At 48.6% G+C, this 26,259-nt stretch overlaps 1 protein-coding gene across 4 annotated transcripts in view; it reads right to left on the bottom strand.

Annotated features, from left to right (window-relative positions):
• PXDN (peroxidasin) overlaps window positions 1-26,259 on the bottom strand; it is a 118,067-nt gene that overhangs the window by 39,549 nt on the left and 52,259 nt on the right. For 3 of the 4 annotated variants that reach the window (XM_063789390.1, XM_016946097.3, XM_063789391.1), the window contains exons 2-9: window positions 20,471-20,542; window positions 19,336-19,407; window positions 15,050-15,121; window positions 11,520-11,591; window positions 11,102-11,173; window positions 7,637-7,806; window positions 4,416-4,533; window positions 1,166-1,335 (exon numbers count right to left, since the gene is read on the bottom strand). In XM_063789390.1, the coding sequence (XP_063645460.1) occupies window positions 1,166-1,335; window positions 4,416-4,533; window positions 7,637-7,806; window positions 11,102-11,112 (469 nt within the window). In that variant the 5' untranslated portion in view covers window positions 11,113-11,173; window positions 11,520-11,591; window positions 15,050-15,121; window positions 19,336-19,407; window positions 20,471-20,542. The remainder of the gene's footprint in view (window positions 1-1,165; window positions 1,336-4,415; window positions 4,534-7,636; window positions 7,807-11,101; window positions 11,174-11,519; window positions 11,592-15,049; window positions 15,122-19,335; window positions 19,408-20,470; window positions 20,543-26,259) is intronic. The other variant, XM_016946093.4, reaches the window with a different exon arrangement.

Below are 26,259 nucleotides of genomic sequence, written 5' to 3'. Positions count from 1 at the left end.
TGTGTCTTAACTTCCCTGCACAGGCCCACAGCACTCTGAATTTGGAAAGATGCTGAATGCCTTGTGCTAAACATGTGGAATGTTGTTTGATTAAGGGCTTTGATTCAGCAGTACTATATCCTTGGGCTTTCCTTTGAATGGAAATGTGATAGCCAGGAATTCTCAGTCACTGATAACTGTTGATTGTGTCTATGCTGGGATGTACCAGGTGATGCAGAGACCAGGCCAATTAAGGAGCTGGGATTTAAACAAGAAACACCAAAACCACTTACATTGCCAAACAAAAGGTTTTATAACCATAATGGCCTGAAATACAAAATACCAGGGAAGCAGCAACCCTGGCATGATTTGTGGCTGAAGCTAAAGGCAGCCAGAAGGTTTCAGAGAGGAAGTTACACCTGCAGCCTCCCTGGGTAAGGGCTCCGACTCTACCGGCTTCTGCACAGGACGACAGGCAGACCCGTCCAGAGGCATGAACTGATCTGTATCATTTCCCAGAGCCATGGTGGGTACACCCAATGCCTCAATCCGCTGTTCTTCAAGGGCCCAGCTCCTCTTCTGAGCAATGACCATGGATAACACAGGTGGATCAGAGCAGAGTTTGCAACCTGATGGGGCCCAGATGGATGAGAGGCCACAGCTGGACTTGATGCGGCTGAGACAGTTTTTAAATGTTTTAAATTTAGGTGCCATTATCTTAAACATGAAAATATTGGATAAAAATCTAGATTTGTGGTTTCTCTTACATAATCCAAGCCCTTAGCAAAATAGAGACCTCGTTACCACATGGCAACAGCTGGCTGTGGCTGAGTAGCTGTCCCTTCAGATGGCGCCTGGGGGGTGGGGTCGGTGGGTCAGGGTGTGGCACAGTCTCTCCAGGTTCCCAAGGCCCTCTCTCAATGGGCTGGGCTCACCGCATGGGCTGCCCCGGCTGTGTGGACTATGAGTGTGTCCCCAGATGAGGGGCTAACTGGGGACCACAGCACCGCTCATGGATCATCTACGACCCTGCGCTTCAAAAGCTTTCTGAGCCAACCCTGGTACTGGAGCTTCAACTTCAGACTTCAATGTTCATTCTTATTTTGGGGTGCAAGGAAAGGAGAAGGCAGATAGTGAGGGACGACAATTCTGGATGGAACCCCGGTGTGAAATGCCCGCCACATACCTGGAGACCCGAAGTACCTGAGGGTCACCTCTTGCGTCTTCACCTCTCCGGCCACGTTCTTTGCCATGCACTGGTAGATACCCTGGTCTGTCTCCTGTGTGTTCTGGATCATCAGGGTCCCATCGTCCAGCAAGTTTAGGCGGGAATCTGTCTTCATGCTCAGCTCATTACTACAAAGACAGAAATATGGTCTGGTCAAGTGTTGAAAGCACAAAGACGTACCTCACCCATCCCCAGCACAGGGGTTTCCAGCCCTGCAGCAGGCACAACTTGTGCGAGGAACAGCTCACCTTCCAAGGTCTCCTCCTTCCTGGCAGCCCTGACCTAACAGGCAATTCTGAAAAGGGGACTGTGTATTTGCACATCTCATTCACTCAGGTACTTATCCTTAGTATTCACGTGTTCAATCTATCTACATGTTTTAAAGTGTTTCTAATTCCAAAGGAGAAAGCAATGAACAAAACGGAAAAAATTCCAAGGAAACATTTTCTTTCGTTTCTGGTGAATTAACTAAAAAGGGTAGAAACATTTTTACATTACTAAAAGCCAGAGATGTATCTATGTGTATTTTATTTTTTTATTTTAGAGACAGAGTCTCACTCTGCAGCCCAGGCTGGAGTGCAGCGGTATAACCATTGCTCACCGCAGCCTCAGCTTCCTGGGCTTAAGCGCTCCTCCTGCCTCGGGCTCCGAAAGTGCTGGGATTGCAGGTGTGCGCCAGACCTCTCTATCTGTATTTTAACAAACAGTGCCTGCAAGCTGCTGGCTGGCCTCCCTCTGGGATCTGGGAGGAACCTGTGGCACTGCACCACGAAGAGGCCAGGACACAGGTGACCCCACCTTTGCATGGCTCGGCCAGTCCTCGGGCAGCAAGGACCTCCCCTGGGGCCATGCTGCATCACACACACTTCGGGCAGCCAAGAAAAGCTGCAACCTTTACCCCAACGCTCTGTCCTGCCGCCTCTCACCCTCACCCCACCTGTAACTTCACTTTAGTTCCCTTTATGCAGAAGCAGGTGAAGAGGAGAGAGGTGACACTGGATGCCACTGAGATCCCAGTCTATGGCAAGTGTGAGGACAGAGTAAGAACAGCCAGGCACGGAGCCCTCTGAGAATGCAGACGGGCCTACAGAGAACTCCTACTTGCAGATCACCAAGACAGACAAGACCTCTGTGAAACAGAAACCCACTTCCTCAGTGCACGAGATTCATCACCTTCCACGCGAGTTTCCTAAGGAGCCTGTGCAGCCTGGACCAAGCTGGGTCGCTCATGCAGGAGGAGCAGCACCAGCACTGTGCAAAAGCACTTCCCCATGACCGCCCTCAGAAACCTGCCAGCACGCAGCCAAACCGTCGGGAACACTCGAAAGACCAACGCCCACCTTCTCCCAAATCTTCCTCATGCTCTCCTCTGCCTGGCACCAATCCCCCAACTTGCAATCTGTCCTTACCCACAGGGATTGCTGGATGGAAGCAATGTCAGCTTAGGCCCCATAAACAAGACTCTCTCTGATGTGGCCCAATCCCCCCCACCAGAAACACGGCGAGCCAGCAGGTGAGGGTGGCCTGCAGGTGACTCTGGATGTTAGGTAAGGCCAGCCGGCAGGTGAGACTCGAGCTGGTGGAGGGCAGAGCCCAGCACAGGTCACCAGGCCTCAGGGCTTTGGCTCTAGCTCTGCCATATTTAGCTGTGAGATTTCAACTGCGGGCATCAATTTTTTCGTATATAAAATGTAGGTGTGATGGACTGGGGCCAAATTTATGCTTCCCTGACTTTTAAATGCACACAACATAATACTGCAGAATTCCTCCAGTGTTCTCTGGATTTTAAATCTCATCAACTTGGGAGCCATCCAAGACAAAAGCTGTGAAGAGAGCGACTGCACCTTACAGGCTCCTTGTCCGGCACTGTAGCCAAGGTCAATATGACTTTTCAGTCATGAGGATAACAAAATCTAGAGCTGGAACAAACCTCCCATGTCCTCTTCAGCATGAACACATCTTCCCATTCTGTTCCTGACAACTGGGGACGGCCAGCTCCCTGCTCCTGTCCGTCTCTTCTATAAACACCGCCTTGCCCGAGAGCCAAGCCCAGCCCGGTTTGCCTCTGGAGTCTGGAACAATGACTCAGTTTGTGCCTCATCTATCCGCCCGAGTATCACAGGGCTCACATCTCAGACGCATCCCTCTTGCTGCCTCATGACTAAACATGGCCAGAGAGGAGCAGCGCAGGAGTGCTGGGGCTGGGCTGGCAGGAGGAGCTCCTTCAGAAGCTGCCCTCACGCAGGCAGATGGGAGAAGCTAGGACACGGTGGCTTTACTTCAGGATTTTCTTTTAAGGATTCCTTTCAAAAGGTCACTTTGAAAGTGCTCCACTCCAACTTAGGACCCTCAGTGATTTGGCCCCAGGTGCCTTCCGGCAATCTGACCTCATTCCCACCTAGGCCTCTCTGCCCCTGCACCCAGGTCCTGCCCCACCCACCCCCCTTTCACGCCTTTCACCTCCTCCCATCTCTCCCCGTAGACTCCATCACTCCTTAATCAACACAGCCCCAGCTCACAAACCCCAGCAGGGCAGGGGTGCTCCCCACACCTGGCTCACAGGTGGGGCTCACTGCCAGGACGCATGTAATGGTCAGCGGTAGGACGTCCCTCTGTCACCCTGACAGCCCGCAGCCAGGGCCGTCTTAGCCTTACAGGCCCACACCATGTTTGTGGACACAAGAGGAGACTTTCTTTGTTTGGGAGACAAGTTAGATCCACACGGGAGCTGAGCGAACCTGTGTCAGCGGCTGCATGGCGCTCCAGGCTCCTGAGGATGCCGTCCCAGCAGAGGTCAGGGCCCCTCCCGCACCCACTCAGGTTGGTCACAATGCCCCAGGTCAAGGCTGCCAACAACAGTGACCAGAGCAAACAGGCTGCTGCCAGACGTCAGCAGGCAGGGAGAGAACAACCAGCATGCTCTCCCTCCCTCCCACCGGGAAGGGCCGCAGTGACGCGTTGCCCAGCCAGGGCACCCCTGTGTTGCCCAGGAGAGAGTGGGGAAGGGGCCCCAGCCTGGCAGAAACGTCGTCACACCCCCTGCCATGTAAGACCGGAAAAGGAGCAGAAATAGTTTCTCCTTTGTACTTTTCCCTACGTGGAGGAGGAAGAGTGGACATGGGCCTTGGTGGGGAGTGAGGTGTGGTTTGGGTGTCTGAGTGTAACTGCGAGAGATGCACAGGGGCATTTCTGTTTGGCCCCAACTCACTTGTTTCGCAGCCAGATGATCTCAGGCTTGGGGTTGCCTTCGGCTCTGCAGGTGAAGTACACGGTGTTCCCCGAGGTCACGTCTGCGTCCTGGGGCTCGGAGGTGATCCGGGGCCTTTCTGTGCCCAACCAGAAAATGGAAACCTTTTTAGTCTAAACCATGACATGAAAATAAATGACAACCCACGCTGAGTTCTCTGTGTCCAAAAGGAAACCACAGATGCCCAAAGGTGTAATTCAGCCACAAACATCCCCCACAAAAGTGCCAGACGGGCTTCTCTACAGCCCCGTCTACAGTGCGGATCTACACGATGTCTATGCCTCAGGGCGCCATGTTCTGAGCACCCGAGAGACAGGCTGGCTCAGAGTTGGGCAGACAGCCCCAAATGACAGCCTTCGGCGTCCCCTCGAGGCCCTCTGGGAAAGCCAAACACCTGTGCGGAGTGGATACGCCACGGGTCGCTATTTTCAGTGAAGAAAAGACAAAAAATAGTACTCTGGAGCTAAAGCGTCCCTGAAAGAATAAGCCTCTAAAAGCACAGGCAGGTGGCAGACACTACAGCTGGAGCAACTCCCAGCCTCCCTCCTCCACAGCTGCCGCGCCCTTCACCCTCCACCCTGGGCAAGGGGAAGAATGGCCTCTCCCGCCTCCTGCGTGCCCGTGACGCCACATGGCTTCCGAGGGCCACCCGAGGGCCACCCGAGGGCTGATGGCTCCCAGGCCTTCCTCGAGGGCTGACGGCTCCCAGGCTCCCGTCCCTGGCGGCTGCTCCGGAGCTCCAGGCCTGCACAGGGAGCGGCCTTCTCTAGGGATCCCCTCAGCAGCCATGAGGGAACCACGCCGAGGGCAGGCCTAGGCTTCCATCTCTGCCTCGTCACCTCATGTGCCAATCTGTCTCCATGTACATTCTGCGAGCATCACAAGAAGAAAAACACAACCACACACAGGTGTGTACAAGTGAGTGCCTGCAGTGGGGCAGACACAAGCGCGGGTACGAGTGTGTGTGTGTGTGCAGCGGAGATGACTCTGCTCAGTGCTGCCATTCTGCCCGGCAACCAAAACAAAGGCCCTCGACCCAACTTGGGGCTGTCAGCAAGGGCTCCTCCAGGATTGCCTCCTTCCGTCTCCCCAGCATTGCACAGCCCGGGTCAGGAGGCTGGGGCGGCTCTGCCCAGCCCTCCCTGTGCTCCCCCGTCACTCTGGGAACCGTGCCTCCTCTTCTCTCTCCTCTGCAGCACTAAAGCCCTTGGCTTCACGGAGGTTCTCACCGCTCGGGCCTTAGCCCGGCCTCCCTGCCTCCTTCACACACTCCCCGATTCCCTCTCCCGAGGGCTGCCAGAAAGCTCCTTCTAGAATATAAACATCATCCCAACGCTCCGTAAACCCTCCCATGGCTCCCCATCACCACAAAATCAAAATAAGCTTTCGCTGCTTTCTTCATTATTTAGGCTGCACAGCCCTGCAGACATCCTAAAACCCACCTAACTGTACACCTGAACGGGGTGAATTGTCTGGCACAGGAACAATGCCTCGATAAAGCTATTATAAAAAACAAGAATAATCACTGACAGCCAAATTGGAGTAAGGAGTAAAAGTATGACAAGGTCTCCAAGGGCACAACCTCAGCACTGTGATTACGGAAGGCTGTGAGTCGGTTTCTTGGAAAACCATCTGGAATGAACACCCATAGGAGCATCAGCGAAAACGACAGGGCCTCAGCTGATTCACAGGTTCTCGCACAGCTCAGCAGAGCTGCCAAGCTGGGCAACACAGGTCCCTGGGCCCCCCTGAGCACCGAGGGCCCTCCCTTCAGGGACGCAGGTGGGGCAGCTCCTTCCACTGAGGGCCGTTTCTGGGAGCTGTTGACAGCCAGTGCCCTGCGGAGCTGAGGGCGGAGTCTGGGTCCGGGGTGGGGAAGCAGCGCAGGCAGGCGGCTGCACAGGGGTCTGGGCCTCTCTTGCTCCCCAGGCTAGAAACCTGAGTGGTGCAGTACCCCCAGCCACCAGGCCGGCGCTCAGTTCTAACTGCCCCTGACATAGCTCCAGCAAGAACTGAGCTAGAAGAAACTTAAAAAAAAAAACTGTGTATTTTTGTCGTATTACAAAACCATCACGCAGGGAGATCCTTTCACCTTACCAAAATAAACAGCCGTGTATGTGCATGCATGTGTGTGTGTGTGTGTGTCTATAAATGGTGTGTTTGTGGATGGTGTGTGCATGTGTGTGTGGTGAGTGTGTGGTGTGTGCATGTATGTGCGTGTGTGTGGTTTGTGTCTGCATGTGTGTGTGTCTATAAATGGTGTGTGTAGATGGCATGTGCATGTGGATTGTATGTGCATGTGTGTGTGGATGGTTTATGTCTGTGTGTCTATAAATGGTTTGTGTGTAAATGGTGTGTGTGTATGTACGTGTGTGTGGTTTGTGTCTGCATGTGTGTGTGTTTATAAATGGTGGGTGGAGATGGTATGTGCGTGTGTGGTGTGTGTGTGGATTGTATGTGCGTGTGTGTGGATGGTTTAAGTCTGTGTGTCTATAAATGGTTTGTGTGTAAATGATGTGTGTGTGTATGTGCGTGTGTGTGGTTTGTGTCTGCATGTATGTGTGTCTATAAATGGTGTGTGTGTAAATGGTCTGTGTGGATGGTGTGTGCGTGTATGTGCGTGTGTGTGGTTTGTGTCTGCACGTGTGTGTGTCTAAATGGTGTGTGTGTAAATGGTGTGTGTGTGGATGGCGCATGTGTGTGGTTTGTGTCTGCATGTGTGTCTATAAATGGTGTGTGTGTAAATGGTGTGTGTGTAGATGGTATGTGCGCGTGTGTGGTTTGTATCTGCATGTGTGTGTCTACAAATGGTGTGTGTAAATGGTGTGTGTGTGGATGGTGTGTGTGTATGTGCGTGTGTGTGGTTTGTGTCTGCATGTGTGTGTCTATAAATGGTGTGTGTGTGGATGGTGTGTGTGTGTATGTGCGTGTGTGTGGTTTGTGTCTACATGTGTGTGTCTGTAAATGGTGTGTGTGTAAATGGTATGTGTGTGTGTGGATGGTGTATGCGTGTATGTGCGTGTGTGTGGTTTGTGTCTGCGCGTGTGTCTATAAATGGTGTGTGTGTAAATGGCGTGTGTGTGTGGTGTGTGGATGGTGTGTGTGTAGATGGTGTGTGTGTGGATGGCGTGTGTGTAGATGGTGTGAGTGTGTGGATGGTGTGTGCGTGTCGGGCCACTCACCACAGTTCAGCTCTTCCGGGGTGATGGTTGCCACTGAGCGTCCCTGGATGCGTCTGGGATATTCACAGGTGGCCGCTGCCTGCGCGTTCCCCGACTCCGCGTAGGTTTTCAGCAAATCCGCCAACCACAGGATTTCACAGTCGCAGTGAAGTGTGTTTGAGTCCAATCGCCTGTGGGAAGGAAGATGCAGCCGGTGAGACATGGGGTGGGTGGGCTTGTCCATCCATCCATCAGACAGGGCTTCCAGGTCCCGCGTTGGGAAACATGTGCCAGGCCTGCCGGGCTTGCGAATGGGGATGGGACACGTCTCGTGGTGGAATCTGAGCCCCGGTGCCCGACTCAGGGAGTGATGTCGAGACACACACATCACCAGGAAGAGCCCAGGGGTGCACAGTGCCCCTCAAGGCACTAACCGGAGAGGCGTGAGTAGCATAGGGCTTGTGCACACCCAGGCGTCGGGTGTCGAGCTCAAGGCGAGGGAGTGTGCCAGCGGCACAGGTCAGGGAAGTTTGTGAGGGAGACCAGGTGGGAGCCACTCACAGAAATCAGTAACATGAAAACCACAGCCACAAAACCACCACTGTCACTCAACGCCCATCATCACGGGCAGGACAGTTCTACATCATCTCCCTCCGGCCTGAGGCTTCCCAGGCAGTGTTGGGGGGAGGGCTGCATCTCCTGGCTGGGGTTCACACCTAAGTTTCCTGAGGTCCAAGCTGACCTGGAAAGTTTCTAGTGAGTGGCACATCCTGTCCCAACAAGGGGAACACGGGCAGGATGTGCCTGCACCCTGGGAAAAGTGTTGTCTCCGCACACGGGGAAGAAGTTGTCTGGGGGACAGAGGAGTTCCAGGTAGCAAACACAGGCTACAGGGCAAGGGTTGGAAGAGGCTGGCAGCTGGATGTGAGACAGCCAGGTGGGAAGGGGTCCCCAGGCCCCTCCAGCCGGCCTGTGCACTGGGAGGGGTGCACACTGGGGTGGAGCCCACAGAGGTTTGTGCCATTTGCGGCGGGGAGAAGCCTGGCCCTCCTCTTCCTGGGTGGAATTCAATCTGTGAGGCAGGAAGCCCATGGCAGGAAACACACTATCTTGCTTTGCTGAGGGTCTCTGTTTCCCCTTTTTTTTTCCTTTTTGCCCAATAAATCCCATTTTTCTCACTCTTCAAATAGTCTGTGAGCCTAAATTTTTGTGGCCATGTAACAAGGACCCCATCTTTCGCTGAACTAGGGAAAAGTCCTGCAACAGACGTGCTCACTATTAACCCTCAATGAGGTGGCCCCAGGGCACCCCCGAGATGGGGATGGGATCCCGAGAGGTGCTCACCAGGGCGGCAGCGTGAGGGCATCTCTAGGGGCCGACGCTGGCTCCAGGAGGGGAAGGGGAGGCTACACCTCCCCATCCGAGGTTCTCCCAGACATGAGCCCAGAGGCGACAGGAACACAGAACTGGCCTCATGACCAGAATCACCCTTTCCCCCGTGAGCAGTTGCACAGCTCTCAGGTGAGGAGGCTGTGAGGGGGACAGTATCAGCCACGTGCCCAGGGCACCCAACCTGTGCCCACAGCTGAAGGTCAGTACAGGACCACAGGCACATGCAAGACCCGGATGGTCACGGTCAGGTATGTGGCATCTGGCCAGTCGGTCCTGCTGGAGCGAGCTGCTCAGGGCACCCAAGGAAGCATAGGACCCCCAACCTTCATCTGCTCTGAAGCAGAGAGGGCTATTCAGGAGGTCTGGAGAGGTGGGGCAGCTGGCGTGGCCTCCTCCGCCTGGGGCCCCTCAGGGATGTGAGGTTAGAGACTGCTCCGAGCAGACAGAAGCCAGGACACAGCGTGCTCTCTTGATGCAGCTCTGTAAATCTATCACAGAATCTCAATCTGGGGTTGTAGTGTTTGAGCAACTTTAGTAAAGTGAGCAAACAGGAGAGGGGGACCTTGCCAGACACCCAGAGAGAGGCTGAGAACAGAGAGAAGGCAGCTGTCAGCATAATCCAGGCTGTTACCAGTCTGCCCTAAACTTGTCTTGGCTACTTTCTAGCGCATTTATCTGGTGATTTCTTTCTACTCTCTGTTATCTATCAAATATGGAAGTATTCATCCCATCTTCCTACCCAGGATGTAGTTTTTAGTTTGGCTTGTGGTATTTTTATCCTAAAGGAAAAAAAAAATCACAAATAGTTCTGAAGGTCTATGTTTTACTCCACTTTATTTCACTGAAGAGATAAAACAAATCACATAAGACCACTCTGGAGTTAGGCTTGTCTCTTGGCATTTTCTGTTTCTTTCCAGGTCTAGTTTACTGCATACACTCAGTAATATCTAACCGAAAATAACGGTTTCAAGACCATGAAGGAAAACACAAAACGAATGTCACAACTTTCTCCACCAGTCCTAAAATGCCTTAATTATAAGAAATAGCTCAGTATAAGCAAAAAGTATATTTGGAAGCCTTAAAAAATGGGGTGGAGGCCAGGTGCGGTGGCTCACGCCTGTAATCCCAGCAGTTTGGGAGCCCAAGAAGGGCGGATCACCTGAGGTCAGGAGTTCAAGACCAGCCTGGCCAACATGGTGAAACCCTGTCTCTACCAAAAATACCAAAATTAGCCAGGCGTGGTCGCACGCGCCTGTAATCCCAGCTACTAGGGAGGCTGAGGCACGAGAATCGCTTGAACCTGGGAGGCAGAGGTTGCAGTGAGCTGAAATCGAGCCATTGCACTCTAGACTGGCAACAAGAACAAAACTCTGTCTCAAAAAAAAGGGTAAAGATCAGCCTCCTTAGTATGCTGTAGAAAGACACAGAATATAGCACAGAGGTTCTTTCCACACTGGTTTTATTTCTACCAGTAAAATATGCGCTGGAATTAAAAATTAATTTGATGAATTTAAAGACGATTTAAATCGTCTTTAATGGCTGGGCATGGTGGCTTATGCCTGTAATCCCAGCACTTTGGGAGGCTGAGGTGGACAGATCGCTTGAGCTTAGGAAATCAAGACCAACCTGGGCAACATGGCAAAACCCTGTCACAAAAAAAGAAAAAAGAAAGAAAAACCAAAAAAAAAAAAACCCACAAAATTACAAAACTTAGCTGGGCATGGTGGCATGTGCCTATAGTCCCAGCTACTCAGCTCTTTGGGAGAATTGCTTGAGCCCGGGAGGTTGAGGCTGCAGTGAGCTGTGATCATGCCACTGCACTCCAGCCTGGGCAACAGAGCAAGACCCTATCTGAAAAAAAATTTTTTTAAGTCTTAATTGCCTATCAAAGGATTAACTACTTGCCACATTGTCTGAGCCACATGTTTTTCATTTTGCTCTCTAATGGATTCAATCCACCCTCCATATATTCTCATTCTTTCAGAATCAGATTGTTATCAACATTTCACAATACTTGAAAAAGAGCAAGGTGAATGGATAACAGAGAGAAAGAAGGCTTTGCAGCAAAGGAAACACAAAAGGTTTTATACTCACAATCTCTTCATAGATTCCAAGTGATTAAATGTCCCTGGAACTAAATGTGTAATCCGGTTGTTATGCAAAAATCTGTTGGAAGAGATTTTATAACAAACCAATTTTGAAAAATATTTCTTAAAATGTGTAGAAAAGAATATAAGCAGTCAAATATATATCAGCTTTAAAAAAATCTCAGTGATTACATTTATTTAATACAAATGAATCTGAAAACAAAAGAAATGGTTTTTTTTCTATTTTATCAACACTCTCAAAGAGAAAATTATAAGTCCTATTTCCAAATGGTTAGACTAGAAATATGGATTTTATATTGAAACAGTTTTCAGGTGTTTGGTAGATATTGACCTTAATCTAACCAAGCCAGTGACTGAGGCCTGGGCTCTGTGAATGGAAAGGCAAGGAACAACACACAACTCACAGCCTCTCGAGCTTCGGGAGATGCTGGAACGAATCTGGGTCCAAAGTTTCTATCTGATTAAAGTGCAGGTATCTAGAGGAGTTAAAAGAAAAAAAAGTATAACTTACAATTTATTTTCTTAGATCCAGATTTTTGCCCAATTTTTTTTTCCTAGTCATTTCAAATTCAGATATCAATAGATAGCTCACTCACTAGACTTCCTACATTGTATGAAAAATACATAAAATTATCAAATGATTCAATAAATACAACTGAACACTAGGCACAGATGTCCACCCTAGTGACTGGATAAGGGCGAGGGAGGCCTAGAGGTGCTCACTGAGGTCCTTGACACCACGTGAGAAGGGTAGTGCTGGCCTGGCCTGACTCGGCCATTTTCACTTCCAAAATATATGGAAAAAAGCAAAAATCAAAAGGATAACTTTAATGATAGCACATACATAAATAGGTGAATACCTTCACTCAAATCTTTTAACTCGTGTATAAATTTGGCAGGGGCATCATCATATACTTTGACACAGAGTATATTATCAGATACAAAGATATCCTTCAAGACCACAAAGGAAACACAAAAAGAATGTCACACGACTTTCTCCATCAGTCCTGAAGCATTAAATAAGAGACCATCTTTCCTCGGGTGTCGTTGATTGTACAGAATACCCAGTGTTTCTATTTCTTTCCATGTAACATGACTCCACACTGCCACAATTTATACCTTTTGATATAACTCATTCTTTCTAATTTTTCCTGAATACGAAATTTCTCATTTTGAAAAGTGGGTTTTTTCCTCTTAAGTCAAACACAAAGTCAGTCTTCTCCCTGGGGTGCTCTGCTGGGAGACCCGTCCTGCCCACTCAGGTGTCCCCTGCAACCAGCACACATTTTCAATGACTACTTCTTCAGGAGGCCAAAATGAGCAAAGAAGCAGCATGCCAGCGTTCACAGGTCTTCGTAACTCCACAGAAAGGAGGACTCCTCAGAACGCACGCCTGAGAATCAGGTCTGTGGACATCCTGAGATCACCATCACCACCAGGGCACCAGAGTGCGGCTGCCAGGGCCCGCCCCGTCCCGGGGCCAGCTCCCCAGGCAGCACCCACACAGGCCACACTGAGTCTCTGCGGACACCTGCAGCCGGAGGGCCCCCAAACGCAGACCGTCCCTGCCCCTTGCCCCGGGACAGGTCTGTGCTCAGCACTCCGCGCACGAATGGGAAACGTGAGGGAAGGAAAAACTGGAGCAGGAAGACAAGGAAACCCGCCGTGGGCGAGCATGACGGGCGGGCACCTGACGCGGGGGTCCCGAGGAAGGCCGAACCCGACAGAATCCCTGGAGCCTCGTCTCTGCCGGGCAGTGTGCTGACAGGGCGCCTGTGGTTTTCTGGGGTCCTTGGCCTTTCGCAGCCCATGGCAGTTGGGGACCGATGTAAGACCCAGGCACCACCACCGCACAGTGGCTGTGAGCTGCTCAGCGAGGCTTCAGTGCAGGCAGGCAGGGGTGAAGTCCCCCAAGCAAAGCCCAGAAGGATGAGGAGGTACTGACCGAGGGAAGGAAAGGGGGTATTTCAAGCCCCATGGAGAGCGGTGGGTGTAAAAATCCCTCCACCCAGATTGCAATGCAGGTTGGCCAGGGGGACGGCTGGGTGGGTGGGACTTGGCACCTGCTGCACAGGTGCTACAGGAAATGACAGCCCAGGGTGCACAGGATCTTAGAGAGGCCGGGGCCCCAGGCAGCCTGGGGTGTCCTCCACCCCTCCCTGAACAATTGAGGAAACAGGACCAAAGACAGGAAATGGCTCCCCAAGTACACTGAGGTCATCACTGAATTCAAACGCATGTTTCCTGACTGGCCAGGTGTGTTTTCTGACCTGTGTCCACAGCTTCCCAAAGAGCCTTCTTTCTGGATCAGGGACACTCAGATCCCCCTGGACTGCATCCGGGCTCCAGGGCATTCCTGCATTCCGGTCTCCCAGTGTCACCAGGAATGCATGTTTTCAATAGCTCTGGGCTGTAGAGCCGATCCGGGGAAGGGGTGCAGTTCACCAGGGTCCGGCACAAGCCACCCTCCCTGGACACACAGCCCTTTGCCCAAGTCTCTCACTGAGGTCTGGTGGACTCGCTTATCCCCACCCCAACAGCTCCCTGCCCGAGGGCGGGGCTCGGGCTGCCCTCAGGCTCACTGTACAGCGTTTAACGAATGGAACCCAAGCCGCAGCACCAGAGACCCCAGCTCACCTAACCCTGGGTGCTAAAGGCAGCCTGGCCAGCTCAAGAAGCCCTCCCCATCATCCAAAATTTCAGCGAATATCTACTTGGTGATTCACAGATGCCCTTCCTCATTCAGCCTCGTTTCTCCCCTGACTTGCCCTTTCCTTCCTTAAAAATAACACTGGACTCACCCAGCACAAAGCCAGATGAGGATTTTCCGATCCACTCAGGATGGAAGAACTGTTTGCTATGAAGATTTGCTCGCCCCCACTGAGTGAAATGCTTGTTGGATATGAGAACTTGCTCCTTTGCAAGCTCTCCCTACATCTGGGTGTTCCCTGGATACCTCCATGTGTTTCTGCAATGAGTTGCACTGTCCTTCTCTGTAGAGACAGACCTCTTCCCAAATCTACTCACGCCCTGTCCATGCTCACTTGAATCAACACACACTTTCGGAAACATGAGCACCGTGGGTCCTCAGGATGCACAATCCCAGAGTGGTCTCCCCCCCGCACCGCTTGGCCTCAAACTCTCTGACAACATCGCTGTGTCCAGTCAGCCAGTGACCCGTGACCACGGATCAGCAGCTGTGGCAGGAGGACGTCACGCTGCGTCACAGCAAACAGCTGCTTTCATCCACATTCCTAAAACCGTGACAACTTGCAACTCCTCAGGAATGGGCTCAGCTTGCCGAGTGAAAGGTGACTGGCCGAGCAAACAAACCAGGACAAATCCTCCTTTTTACCAGGACATTGTAATGAAAAATCAACACGCTGACTTCACAGCAAAGTACGACTTCACATTGGCCAAAGAAACTAACTAGAACTACAAGGGAAAAAAAGGTTTTCTCCAAAATAATGTCATCACAATTGAAGAAATTCAGCTTCATGTGTTCACAGTCATAAGGAGGAACAGTGAACGAGGCAAAGAGCCCTCTCCTCCCCGGGCACCCTGGATATTTCCCCTATGAAGGACGCCTCGATCGGACTTGTGCACCTGCCTGTCTCTCCTCTAAGTTGTGACAGGGATTCCATCGATATTACTGTCCTTGGTGTCAGGAAAGCATGGCCCAGGGCCTGGTGCTGCCGTAAGGAAACCAGGGATACGTCCTGAGGGTGGGTGGAGGGCTGGCTGGGTGGAAGGCGGGGCGGAGGGCAAATGACTCGCCCATCCCTGTTTTTCCGTCATCATGCACGTACTCCCCGCACCTCAGGTAGCATAGTCATGCATCATGCAAACAGCTAGCTCACTCCACTGGTCCCTACAAGAGGAAAACAGCCAGACGGCATCCAAGAACTAAAGCACGAAGAGAAGGGGCACTTACAGTTGCTCTAGAGAGGCAAGTCCCTTAAATGCTTGCCTGTCAATTGACTGGATCTCATTCTTGTACAGATAGCTGAAACAAGAAACATTGGGGAGCATTAGCACACAGACAGGAGGTCAAACTTCAGACGGAAAAGAAGAATTAAATTGACACATGGAGACAGTTTTACAATTAATGACTGTATTAGAATGCAAACAAACCATCTGCACGGTGAGTACAGTGCCTCTCCTAAGGGCTTCCCTTCCCTCAGATCTCAAGGGGGCTAAAAGCAACCGGTACCAACTGAAGGTGATCAAACCACTGCGACGGGTTTTTCAGGCAACTCACAGACCTTAGACTATGGCTAATGAATTGCTGACAATACATTTGCTTCTAAGCCTGAAGAAATTAAAAACCATTTTCCACAGGCATGTATAATGCATTGGCTGTAAGATTCTATAACCGATACTGTTACATCTCCAAAATACCTAGAAATAATTTGGGGAGTGGACAATATGAAGACCGAATGCACCTTGAATAACTCACCCCTAGAATCCCATTCTTAGAAAACAGAAGCAACAGAGGCATACTGGAAGAGCCACACAATTGGCCTGGCTCTTGTCTTTGTGTAAAATGGTGGAAAATCCCAATAGGAGAATCCTATTTCCTAACATGTGAACTTGGAATGCCAGCGTCCATAAACGAAGCTCTGCTGGAACACGCCCACACTCGCTCACTCTGCACCATCCGGGGCTGCGCTGGCGCTGTGCGGCCGAGCTGAGTGGTCCCAGTAGAGACTGCGCAGCTCACAGAGGCCTGGTCCTGCACAGAAGACATTTGCCAAGCCGGATGGAGGATGAAAATTTCCACACCAAAGTATCACAATTCCAAAAAGAGCCACAAAACCATGCACATTGTGCCCACCCATCTCGGACATGACTCGCCTTCAGCCAGCCTGCCTCACAACACAGCTCTAGGCCAGCAGCTTGGGGGACCCCAAGAAGGCTGTGAATCTGTGTCTGTGCCCAGACATGGGGAGACCTGCCACTACCGTTTCTTAGAATCCCTGGGCTCCATCTCTGACATAGGCAGATGGGCAAGTCAAAATCCACGCTTTTCCTACTTTTCAAATTCAGGCAGACACGTCTCTTCAAAATTGATTACTTATGCCTGGGTTTCACCTACTCGTTCCACTAGATAACCAACATTTTTTGTCTTAATGCTTATAATATTATATAATTCATATCCAGAAGGGCCGAGTGTTTGATTGTAACTTAATTAATAATGTCTGGTGCAGGATCCAGTTTAACAGGACCAGCCCTGCTAGCCTTATTTCTTACAACCCATCTAAGTGGCTCTCACGTCCTCCCTCCATGCAAATTTGCAGAGCTGACCTCATAAAGAGTTACAAGCCTTAACACGAACCACCCAGAACTCCCCAGCGACCGAGAGCCCAGTGCCCACAGCAGAGGCCTGGCAAGGCTGTTACTTCTCTAGGCCGCATGCGTGGGAATCCTTGAACTTCCACATAATGACTGGGCCTCAGTTTCCTCTTCTCTAAAATGGACAGAAGTTGTTGAAATTAATGTGTGTGTGTATATATATAAAGCTCTTACAATATGGCCCCTGCACACATTAACTATTGTTCACATGGGAGTTGTTACTATACTTCTGCAGAAGGCAAGTTTAAATGTAATTTTCTGTGCCCATTTCTTTAAAAAGAAAAACAAAAACAAAGTATCAATGAGAATATCGCTTTAGACCCATTTTAAAAAATGAAAGGGAATCTTTTTAAAGAATACACAGGACAACTGAATCAAACTAACATGTGTGAATGTGTGTTTATAAAGACATTGGAACGTAATTTGTTTTCATGAGAATAGGTGAGTATTGGCTGGCCATGGTGGCTCATGCCTGTAATCTCAGCACTTTGGGAGGCCAAGGTGGGTGGATCACTTGAGGTCAGGAGTTCGAGATCAGCCTGACCAAAATGGTGAAACCCCGTCTCTATTAAAAATACAAAAAATTAGCCAGGCATCGTGGTGCACGCCTGTAATCCCAGCTATTCAGGAGGCTAAGGCAGGAGAATCCTTTGAACCTGGGAGGTGGATGTTGCAGTAAGCCGAGATCACACCACCGCACTCTAGCCTGGGCAACAAGAGGGAAACTCCATCTCAAAAAAAAAAAAGGGTGAGTATTGACCATAATAATAAATTGTGATTTTTCTACTTCATCATAGAGTTGACCCCTGAATGAGTCCTAACTGTCTCAAGAAATAATTTCATTAAGCAATGTGAACTAAAGGGAAGGCTTATGCCTTACTAGAAGTAATTGGAGTTCCAAGAAATAAGAACTACTCAACCTCTACAAGTATACTTTGGTACTGACTCAATATAGAAGGCTGAAATAATGAATAAATTTCAGGAGAGCTCTTAAGCATTTAGGTTGTACACAGGTGAAATCACAGCATTTAACTCTCACACAGTTTCCTAAATCAGCACTTATCAAATGCACTCCACCAATGAGAGCTGAGAAGTGGAGGCTGCAGCTGCTGGGTGAAAGGGTCCCCGGGCCTCTCTGGACAGCTTCCCTCCTCTGCCCTGGTCTTTAGTCCGTTTCTGAGTCATGACCCACGGCCCCATCACCACTGGCCTGTGCTTCCTCCACCCCAGTGATCTGTGTCCTCCACCACCAGGGACACCGCAGTTTGTTACCGAGGGAGAGAGGGAAGAGTTTGGAGTGTAGGCGCTCAGAGCCGGCTGTGCAGCAGATGAGGTCGGAAGAGGGTTATTGAAAAGAGATCAGTGAAAACAGAGCATCCCCAACAACTCCACTTTGAACATGTTTGCTGAGTGCATACTAAGTTGCTCTTAATAATTCAAAACCAGTGACAAAAAATGAAATAAAATATTAAAAAACCTGTTAAACCTATTAAACACACATATACACACACAAGGAATGCTGGCTATCAGCTGACTGGATCTACTTTCCAGGAAACAAAAGCCCTCTTCTAGAACTTGCACAACATTCAAAATACCAAAAAAAAAAAAAAAAGGGTAAATAAACAAATAAAAGGCCTGCCTCTCATTTTAGAAATGTGGGACAAGGCTTCGTCATGTTTATATGAAATTAAAAATTAACATCCTATGCCACAATGATGGAGGGAAAAAGGATGTATGTAACACTGACAAATATCGCACAGAGGGAATATATTTTAATAAACAGAGTTAAAGGTAGCTCTGTAATTAACAGTCACAGACACAGCTAGAATCAAAACAGATTTCAGAGTATACATCAACAATAACAAGACGACTTTGTTTTAAAAATCAAAATAACTACAGCATTAGGACAAATACCTAATGCATGTGGAGTGTAAAACCTAGATGACGGGTTGATGGGTGCAGCAAAGCACCATGGCACGTGTACCCCTATGTAACAAACCTGCACGTTCTGCACAGGTATCCCAGAACTTAAAGTAAAATAAAAAAAAAAATCAAAATAACTTAAACATGTTTAGGTTCACATATGATAAAAATTTCCAACAAAAATGGCTGAAATAAATAATTTTTATTAAAAATAGCTCTCTTTGGAAAGTGACTAAGTCTTAAAAGAATACTCTTCTAAAAGCACACGACACACACTTCTTCACCTTTCCAATTTTATAGCAAGTATGCGTGTGACTGAGACTAAACCAGTACTTCCCAGGAAGCTCATTTTCTAAACTGCAAAACTGATCTCAACGAGAAGATGTGTTAAATGAAAATAAATCGATTAAAATCAGTTTTTAAAAGTGAAATAAAATTTAAATGCACAAAAATAAGAGGTGAAATCACTTAGCGGGAGACAGGAAAATCTGCAGGAATTAGTGACGCTCCACCGGGGTTAGTTATTTCGATTTTACATGTCACCTGCAGCCGGCAAGGCAACCGGAAACTATTTTGATAGCTGATTTCTGCAACACACCTGTCAGCTGTTCATATCGGCAACTCACTGGGTCATCACTTTCCCCTCTGGAAGCATCACCATCATTTCCAGAGCGATTTTCAGAGGCTGTGCATTTTCATTTTATGCAATCCACTTTACTAAGGCTTAGTGATGAAACACTAAAAATCACATAATGTAGCACTTTATATCACTGACAAGCTATTTTAATAATCCCAGCTAAATGTTTACTCACCTTCTCAAAATAAAACCTCATTTAAATGAATATATTTACAATAATTCATAATCAGCACGAAATTTAGCTCTATTTTTAAGTAATCTAGATACCATAAGCTTTTAAGTTAAAGAACTGATCATTAACTTACAGATATTTTAAATTTTCCAAGTCTTCAAATGCTCCACTAGGTATCCTCTTGATCTGATTATTATTGAGAAGCCTATGAAAGAGAGTCGATAAGAATTTTAAAAAACAACAGAAAACAAACTTCGAAGTTGTGTTAAAACATTCCGACAGCCTTGGAAAAGGTCACATTGACAATTCAGTTACAGCCTCGCCATCAACATTCAACGAACGCTGAACCCGCAGGACAAAACACAGCTTTCGCGTTTAACCATCATGAAGAAAACATTGCTCAGCAATGGTGTCCGTACCACTCCACAGTTACTACCTTTTGATACAGCGGAGAAAAAATTCCTTCTCTCCTATAGAAGGGAGTTTGTATCTTTATCCTGCTGTCTCTTAGATTTTCTATTTTAGCCAGGACTGTGGCCAGTGCTAAGGCAGTCATGGTGGGAGGGTGGTCTGGGTGGACAGACGTGCCAGGAAAGGTGGGCCCTGTGGCCCGTGCTCCATTCGAGCGCACAGACAAGGGCCTGGGGTGAGAGGCCCTGGGCCACTTGCCCTCCAGGGTCAACAGTGGATAGGCAGCCCAGGCAGTCCCACAGTCCCCATGACCCTGCTCTTACACCGTTGTGCTCAGTCCTGGTGCAGAAGGGAACCAGCTTCCACTGCACTGGGCGTGTCCTGCAGAGCCTGAGGTCTGCACAGCAACGCTGGACTTGGCCCTGCCTGCTCCCTCCAGGCATCATGGGACTGCCTTGAACCCTCACTTAAGTCCACTCCACACTCAGAAGAAGCACTGTCCTGCTCAATCTTGCCGCGGAGGAGGTGCAGGAACACACAGAGGTCAGCCTGACCCAGCAAGGGCTGAGTGATTCTGGAGCAAGTGACCCACGTGAAGGCCAGGGAGAAGCTTAGCGGTCAGCATGGGTCCCAATCAACATGCCACGGACAGGCACACAGCCAGGAGACGAGAAACACAGTGGCCACAGTCCTGGCATTCACAGTCCTGGCATTCAGGGGCATTTTCCAGCCTCACTTTCCTGCTCCACTTTTCCCCACCCAAGCCCACTGATTGTGGATGATGAGTTCTACCTACAGATAAATAATGTAATGATTTCTATTTTTCTATTCGTTTCCAATAGAATATTTCCACTCACAATGTGTTCAAGTTCCTCAGCCGCCTGAATGCCCCAGGTTGGATCTCTCTGATTCTGTTAAAGCGAAGATCTCTGTGAAGAAACAAGAAAGGTATTATTACGTGAAAAAAAATCTACAAACATCGCTACACCTTTGCTGCTCTTAGTTTCAAAATGGTGACAATGCATTTAAAATATTAAACCACCCAGTTCACTCCTTCAATGAATCTTCTTTTTCACTGAGGCTAGTAAGTGTATGAATATGTGTCTGAATGGTGGAACACCAGTAACCCATTACAGAATTTCTAAAAACAGTAATTATGGGGAGAAAAATTACATAAACTACCTAAACACCCTATCTCTGGCAACCCACTGGAAAATGTCGTGTCGATAAGTCTTAGGATAATAAACACAGGTTAGGTTTGATGACATTCAAGAAGAGAGTCACGCCACCTGTGCAACTGAGTAAACACCTTAGAGTTTACTCCAGTGATTTCACGAGCTGGAATTCGGCTCTTCCTTAGTCAACGACCTAAACTGCTACCTTCATGAGATTTAAACTGAATGTTTCAAAACCACAAAAGTGAATTCAGCATGCTAATTGGGAAAATAGGCTTTCTCACATATGGGTTTTACCCTAATGGTTCCAAACAGGTATTTTCAGTAAAGTTAAACGTCCACTGTTAAGGCAGTTATTTATTTATATTTCGGGGGTGGAGAGAGGATCCGAATGGCCCATGAGAGACCAGAGAGTACGCCAGAATCAACACAGAGACTGAATCTGGTGCTGGAAAGAGAAACACTTCAATTCCTGCTGATCTGATGCTCAGGCAGAGCAAGCTGGGAGGCCCCAACCACGGAGGCCACGAGCCTGGGGGCAGCACAGGCAGCCAGGTCAGAGGCCTGAAGGCAGCGATGGGAAGTGCAGACACGCAGAGGCGTCGGCTCTACCCTTGCAGACAGCCCATCCCAGCTTGAATTAAAACTATAAATTGAACAGGTATAGAAACCACTGAAAAATAAACAGAAAGACCAATTTCTTTATCAAATACTCTTAGAAAAATTAAAATTCCTTACTCATAGGTCCAATCTCTTAATATCGTCCAGTAGGGATTGGTACGGGTTGAACTGTGTCTCCCCGAAATCCACATGTTGAAATGCTCAGCCCCAGTGCCTCAGGTGTGACTATGTTTGGTCATTAGGGTATCATAGGTAAGGTCAGGGCATTAGGGTATCATAACGTAAAATGTTTATAACCTTCTAAGGAATCTGATTATCCTATGCCAATGTAATCACTGTCGGTAGTTTGTAGAATTGGTTCTAGTTTATGGTTCAATAAGATACTTCAAAAAAAGTATCTGTGTCACTGACAGCAACAGCATCCAGCCTAGAGGTCAGTGAATGAAATGTGTCCCTCCCAGCACCGGCCCCGTGCTGTGGGTCAAGTTCTCCCGGAGGAGAAGGGGAAGGCGGCCCCCCTCTGCCCACCTGGCCCTCCTGGCCGTCATTCCACGCTGTGCCCTCGCACCCGGGTTCGCTTTTCTCAGTGATACCCACTGTCCACCAACAGTCTCCTCACACGCACCCTCCCCCTGCACCGCCATGCTCCCCTCTAAACAGATGAGATTTTAATTTACATTCATATTCAGAATATCACTAGTGGCTCCACGGACTCTCCACGTAGGAGCTGCTGAAAGTCAGAAGCATCGAAACTGGGAGGCGGTGCTGGAGGAAGACACGGGAGGGGAAAGCAGCCACCCAGGATGCCCACTCACTCCATACGGAAGACACAGATCAAGTACAGATAAGGAGAGAATTCTGACCAGCTGCAATTTCAGGATAAACAAACAATTGCAAAGAAGCTCCCGTACCTGAGACACAGCAAGCTGAGGGGCTTCCCAGCATCTGAACAGGTAAGAAAGGCTGTCCCGGAAGGCCGAGCCACGCATCACAGCTTAGAGCAAAAATCAACTCTGACCACATCTAATCCAGAAACCAAGCTGCTCCTCCAGAGCAGAGGATGGAGTGAGCCCCACTTATTCTGGCTCCTCATTCCCCGTGGGAACCCACACGCAAGCCACAGAGGAGGCAGCGGCAACAGCGTGGAAGCTGGAAAGCAAGATGTGGACTTGGCTCCTGGAGCCTGGGAAGACAGCAGGAAGAGCCACAAAACCACCTTCCTGACATGCAGGCCTTTCCCCAGATCTGAAGTCGATGCCACCAAAACCTCTAGAGTGAAGGACAGAGAGGTGCTGTCCCATCCACAGGCCCCTGTGCCCTGCTGGACAGAGAGGTGCTGTCCCATCCACATGCCCCTGTGCCCTGGGTCTGAGCACCTGAGAGGTGGCCTAGAGTGATGGACAGAGAGGTGCTGTCCCATACATGGCCCCTGTGCCCTGCTGGACAGAGAGGTGCTGTCCCATCCACAAGCCCCTATGCCCTGGGTCTGAGTACCTGAGAGGTGGCCTAGAGTGATGGACAGAGAGATGCTGTCCCATCCACAGGCCCCTGTGCCCTGTGTCTGAGCACCTGAGAGGTAGCCAGTGTTGAGTAAAAGCGCAAAACTCACACTGGACCTCAAGGACTTCCTACAAACAAATAGAACATAAATATATCTTCGATAAAATTTTATATTGAGTGCATGCTGAAACATGTACAAGTTTGGCATGCAGTGTTCAATAAAACATTTTTAAAATTAACTGTTTATTTCTAGTTTTTTCACGAAGTGACCAGAAAATGTTAAATTACATAAGTAGTTCTCATCACATTTCTGTGGATGGCACTGGTCTAGGTTAAGGGGATCATTTCACAACCTGCTCACAGCAGTTAGACCTCCCACCGTGTTCTAAGGCAGACCACCAAAAAAGACTTCTACTATGAAGAGGGTAAAACAAACGGTCCCCTTTACTGCAAAGGGGGTTATCTTAGAAGACAAAGGGAAACCATAAAAAAAGAACCAAACTGAAATTCTAGAACTGAAAAATATAATAGCTGAAATGAAAAGCTCATTGCATGGACTTAACATATTGAATACTGCAGAGGGGAGAGGACTTGGGAGCTACTCAACATTAGAAATGATCTAATCTGAGGAACAGAGATGAAGAAACACTCGTACACCAATAGTTATACCACACATATTCATCTGCATGTGTGTGCGTTTACATTTTCTGTCTGATATCACAGCACATGAAAGGAGCTAGAAAGATTGTCACCAAACCGGACCGTGTGTTTGGGGTGGGCTGACTTACAACACAGCTACATCTGCACACATGTTACTGGAGGGGACTTGCAGCTGCCTCAGAAACCCTCCTGCTCCAGAGCAACAGAAAGGGCAGAGGGTCCAGGTTCTTGTGGCTCCATCCCTGAGAGACAAGCTCAGGGCAAGAAGACACCACAGACACAAGAAGCCAACGTTCGTTTCAAATATGAACCCCAACTTCAAGGTCACGAAGACAAATACAAGGGCTGATTTTTGCCTGAATCATTTCTTACTTGTGAGATTCTAGAGAGCTCAGGAGGAGTCTGTTCCACAGCACCAGTGCTTGGGAGCCTGTTAGAAAAGCAAATTCTGGGCCCCACCCCAAATCTCCAGAATCAGAAACTCTGGGAGCGGGTCCCAGTAATGTGGGTTCTAATAAGATTTCCAGGTGATTCTAAGCAAGGTAAAGTTTGGAAGTCATTGTTCTTCGGGAATGCTGAAGATATAATGCAAATACACACTATGTATATTTTTAAGTGTGCATGTGAGGAGATATAGGAAAAGCATTTGCACACACACGCGAACTCATAAACACTAGTAGCAGGCATTTGCTTGTTTCCTCTGCATTTCCACGTCTGTTCCTTAGCTTACTGGTCATCATTGACATAAAGCTTACAATAAATGTAAAGCTAAACTCTCCAATGAAAAAGTACTTAAATTTAAGTGCCACATGTAAGTGCTCCCCACTTTACAATTTTTAAAATAAGCTTTGCACATGTCTGGGCAGAATAAGACTGTGGGGAGGCATTTGATCCCTGCATTATGCACCTACATATGACTCAACAGCTTGACAAACAGAATTATTATTTTAACAATCATAATAAATAGTTCCACAAATAATCCTAACGGGGGGGAAAAAAACTTCCCCAAATTTTAAAGATTGAAAGAGCACTTCAACAAGCCTTCCTTGGCTCTTCCCTGGGGCTCCGTGCTCCCACCCCGTCCTCCTGCAGTGACATCTCCCCAGGGGGCTGAGGGTACTGGAGAGGGACCCTGGCAGATGTGGCGGCGTGGCCCTAGCTGTGTGCCACATGCCAATGAGTGGACCACTGGGTCACCTGCCCTCCGCAGCTGCAGGACCCTTCTCCCAACAAGCAAGGGGCTCTGGCACTCCCTCTATGAAGTAAGTTGGCATGATGAGCATGGAGACAGATTCTAGAAAGTTCTGGGAAACCTATAAGTGGCGTGATTACTAAAGCAAGTGGAACACAGATGAACACTGAGGGCTAACATCAGGCAGGGCATCCATGAACTCTTGCTGAAGCCAAGGCCAAAGCCCCAGGAGACTGCAATAAAAACGCCACACCCCTGCCTGGGTAAGCGTGAGGGGTGCATCCCTTCGAAAGCCTGGGGCCCTAAACCATAAAGCACCAATGACAGTAAGCAGCGGTGAACAAGGTCACAGAAGGACGTCAAGTTTGTGTGTGAAAAGTCCTTCATAAACAGCAAAACTCTGTAAATATCCATTGTGAACATCCCCTGCAATTCCAGTGGGTCTTATCAGCTCATTCACTGAGCACACAAAGCATGGATCTGAGGCAACCTCTGAGCTAGGCAGCAGCACCTGCACTTGGAGAAGATCGGTGCATACAGGGAACCCTCGAGAGCTCCCAGAAATGATAACTGTAGGGCAAGGTCACCCCCTACTTCAGAGTAACAAAGGCACGTCCTGGGGAAATGGTCGAGCACACTAAGGCACAGCACATGAAGGTGGCTGACTGAGGGAAGGGAGGAGAGAATGAGATCCAGGTTAGAAGAAATCCCTTTCCTGGACAAATCGGAATTTAGAAACTAAGAAAGATCAGGTAATTTGTCTAAAGTCAGTCAGTCTGTAAGTGGCAGAACTAGAAATGCAATTAGAGTCGGCCCAGGGCTCTTTTCTCAGCATTAAAATTGCTCTCATTGAAGGCATTTCAAGGGGTTAATCCTCCCTGGTAGAATTCACCAGACTCTTCCACTTACATTCAAGAGTTCTCCCAAGTGTTAGAGCAGAGCCGCTGCCTCTGACCTACTTAGGGAACGTCGACGCCAACACAAGCCCTCTCAAGTTCAAAGAGAAGACTGCAATAACTATTAAGCATGAACTATGAATTTTTCAATTTACAGTCTCAAAAACAGAACACAGATTCATTTACATTTTACATTTAAAAAGCAAGTGAACTTCAAGTCAAGGAGTTTTAGGGTAGTTTTTGTGTTTCCTTTTGTTTTGCTGTAATGTTTCCATTATTCTCAAATCTTAATGTACTAAAAATCCTACCAGAAAAAAAAAAACATCAAGAATTGTAGTGTTTGGACCGAAACATCACAGTGCAGGTTTACACTCAACATCAAAATCACAAGTCACTGCAGAACCACAGAATAGCTGAAGGTTAGAACTAAAAGGAAGCTTTTGGAGATCCAAGTTTTAATCTGATTCCCTCCAGGGACTTTTGCCATTACATTCCCTTTCACAGTAAACTAAAATGCACAGACCACTTGGTAATGCTTAATTTAATCATGCCAAAGTTATGAATTCTAAAAAGCGGTCATTAAAGATTATTTTATAAAGTTT

Source organism: Pan troglodytes, chromosome 12 (genome assembly GCF_028858775.2).
Source record: "Pan troglodytes isolate AG18354 chromosome 12, NHGRI_mPanTro3-v2.0_pri, whole genome shotgun sequence".
NCBI classification, from domain to species: domain Eukaryota; kingdom Metazoa; phylum Chordata; class Mammalia; order Primates; family Hominidae; genus Pan; species Pan troglodytes.
Note: the sequence above shows the minus strand (reverse complement) of the source record. Positions and strands in the feature narration are given on the sequence as shown.